Here is a 2,988-nt window from a genome sequence, read left to right as displayed (position 1 = left end):
CCCTGCACGCCCCCTACTGGGGATGGAGCCCAAAACGCATGTGCCCTGACCAGGAATCTACCGTGCCCTTCTGGTTCACATAGGTCTATGCTCAACCACCGAGCCACACCCACTGGCCTGTGGCTCATATTTATTTCTAACTAGAGTCCCGGTGCATGAAATTCATGCATTGGGGAGGGGTCCCCTCAGCCCAGCCTGCACAGACAGCAGTCCTGGATTGCGAGAGGGGTGTCCGACTGCCAGTTTAGGCCCGATCCCTGTAAACTGGCAGTAGGACATCCTTAGAGGGGTCCCAAATTGGTGAGGGTGCAGGCCGGGCTGAGGAACATACCCTCCACCGTGCATGAATTTCATGCACCGGGCCACTAGTCATTCTATAATATCTTAATACTTAGTGTGTAAAAGTTTTCAGTGGTTTACTTCAAGGTTAATGGACAAATACACTTCTAATGTTAATTTTAGGGTGAATGTAGTTGTTTAAAACAGTATTAAATCAAAATAGCATATATAAAAAGTGGCTATAATTTAAAATCAAATATTTTGAAATATGAAGCTTTTTCTTTTTAAAAAAGTTTAAAGATTTTTAATGGTGGCCATATATATATATATATGAGTTTAAGATGTATACTATATATCTTTAAACTTCTGTTTTAATTTTAGATGGATTTTTTTATATTTTTAGGGCATTATGTCAATTCAAATGCTGATCTGCTTGGGTGTTTTTTGCTACCTTCCAAACCACTGATTCAATCCTCTGCTTCATCCTCTACACTGTTGATTCTCTGTAATGTATTCTTCATTTCAGTTATTGCAGTCTTAATTTCTCATTTTTATGGGTGGCTCATATTTACGGTTTTTATCTTCATTGTTATGTTTCTTATCTCTTTGTTGAAGTTCTCACTTAATTCATCTACTCTTTCACTAAATTCATTCAGCATCCTTATAATCAGGATTTTGAACTCTGCATCTCATCTGGCAGTTGAATAAGCCTTTGACAGAAATGCCCAAGATGGACCAATGATAACATATTTATGAAACTATAAGTCCATAATTAGAAATTGCTTCTTTTCATATGTCACAGACAATTATATAATATAATATTTGGTTTTTTTTATAATATCATGGTTAGGTGGAAGTGAAAGCTGTTCCTGTTTCTCAGAAAAAAACATCTTTACAACAAGAGCAAGTAAAGAAACCTCAAAGGATTCCTGGCAGTCCTGCCATAACAGCTGTATCTTCTAATACTGACAAGACTTTTGGTGGATTGGCATCACCAAAGCTAGATGTTTCATATGAACCAATGATAGTGAAGGAGGCCCGATATATTGCCATAACAATGATGAAGGTAATTTATTTTTCTTATCAGAAAAATTTTATTTCTTACCAGTTATTCACTTAGTAAACATTTCAGTCATTCAAATTCAGACATAAAATTATAGGACTATAAAGCTGTTGGTAGTTGGAAAACTTGTAACATATTGTTGAGGATGGTGTTATTTTCTTCAAAGAGGGTTTTCATTTGTTTTTTGAAGACATCTAGAAAGGATTGCCAATAATAGATCAAATTGATTCAATCAGACATTGAATTGGTTGAAAATTATATTTCAGTTCCTACAGAAGTACTTATTTGTTTTTAATTTACCATTGCTCTTAGGACATAACCCTTCAGAGATTCAGTTTACCTAACCAGCCCCCTTCAATTTTGGGATTCTCCCAAATGCCACCTTCATCTCTTTTGGTTTCTTCGGGCTTTTTAGCCTCCTGATATCTTCAGACAGATTTTAAAAAAATATTTTGTCCAGCTTTTTAATTTTCTTCAGAGGCAGCTTTAGTCTAAATTACCAACGTGTCATTAATTGAAGCAGAAATTGTTATCATTAATTGAAGCCGAAACTGGTAATTTTGTCATCATTAGAATGAAGTGGTAAGCCATTCAAGGCTTTCATTTAGAGGAATGGCATAATTAGGTTTGTGTTTTATAAAGATCATGGTGGATTATAGAGAATGTGATTGGGTAGATGATCAAGAGTCATGGTTTAGTTTAAGTCTATTTAGGAGACTCTTGATTTAGTCTTTTGAGATATGCTGATGCCTTGGACTACAGAGTTGTCAAAATAGATTCCAGAGATATTTAGGCTCAATGGGAATGGTGGCTAATGGGGTTGGAGTAAAGAGAAAGAGATAGGAAATAAAAAATTAAGTTAACATTTTGAGCTTCAGCAGTGAAATTGATAATCTAGGAGGAGAGGCGTCTTTTGGTTGAGGAAAATAATAGTTATGGATGTGATGAGTTTTAGATATCTCTGAAATAACCATATGAAAATATATATAAAAGGAAGTTGGATAGAAACCTGGAATGATCACAGTCTGCCCACAAGAACAGAATTTGAGGACAGTCAGCACTTGAACTGCTCATGAAGATAGATATCTACTTTCATGAGTGAAAAGAGAAGTTCTAGGACAGGATCCTGAGAAAAACCAGTACAGTGATTCTCAAATTTTGTCTACATCATATAAATGAATAAATAGTTTAAGAAAACAAACTTTTGTCTATATCAGAATAATCTGAAGCACCTATTTAAAAGAAAAAGATCTTTCATTCATCCAAAGATTTAGATCCATTAAATCTAGAGAGAGGTTCAAGAATTTGCTAAAAATAATATGCAGAGTGTTTCAAGTTTAAAACCTAAACTTTGAGAAATATTGATTTACAAGATAGATAAGAAAAAGAAAGAAGGAAAAGAAAAAAAACACACACAAACATTGATAAGAATACCAGCCAAGGAGCTAAGACATAAACTAGTACCAACGATTACTATTGCCACTTTTACCACCACTTTACATATGGTAATTCATTTACCCCTCATAAGAACCCTATAGATTTTGTTTTTATTCCCATTTTACATATGTGGAAACTGAAGCATGGAGAGGTTAAGTAACTTATCTACGGCTAGGAGTTTGACTCCAGATTTAATTTTCCTACCTGAC

The 2,988-nt window shown here is 34.8% G+C and overlaps 1 protein-coding gene across 1 annotated transcript in view; it reads left to right on the top strand.

The window, feature by feature from the left end:
• MYCBP2 (MYC binding protein 2, E3 ubiquitin protein ligase) overlaps positions 1-2,988 on the top strand; it is a 253,516-nt gene that overhangs the window by 146,137 nt on the left and 104,391 nt on the right. The window contains 1 exon segment of the mRNA XM_015558101.1: positions 1,130-1,345. Within this exon segment, the coding sequence (XP_015413587.1) occupies positions 1,130-1,345 (216 nt within the window).

The sequence above is a fragment of the Myotis davidii genome, unplaced genomic scaffold (assembly GCF_000327345.1).
Source record: "Myotis davidii unplaced genomic scaffold, ASM32734v1 scaffold268, whole genome shotgun sequence".
Classification (NCBI taxonomy): domain Eukaryota; kingdom Metazoa; phylum Chordata; class Mammalia; order Chiroptera; family Vespertilionidae; genus Myotis; species Myotis davidii.
Note: the sequence above shows the minus strand (reverse complement) of the source record. Positions and strands in the feature narration are given on the sequence as shown.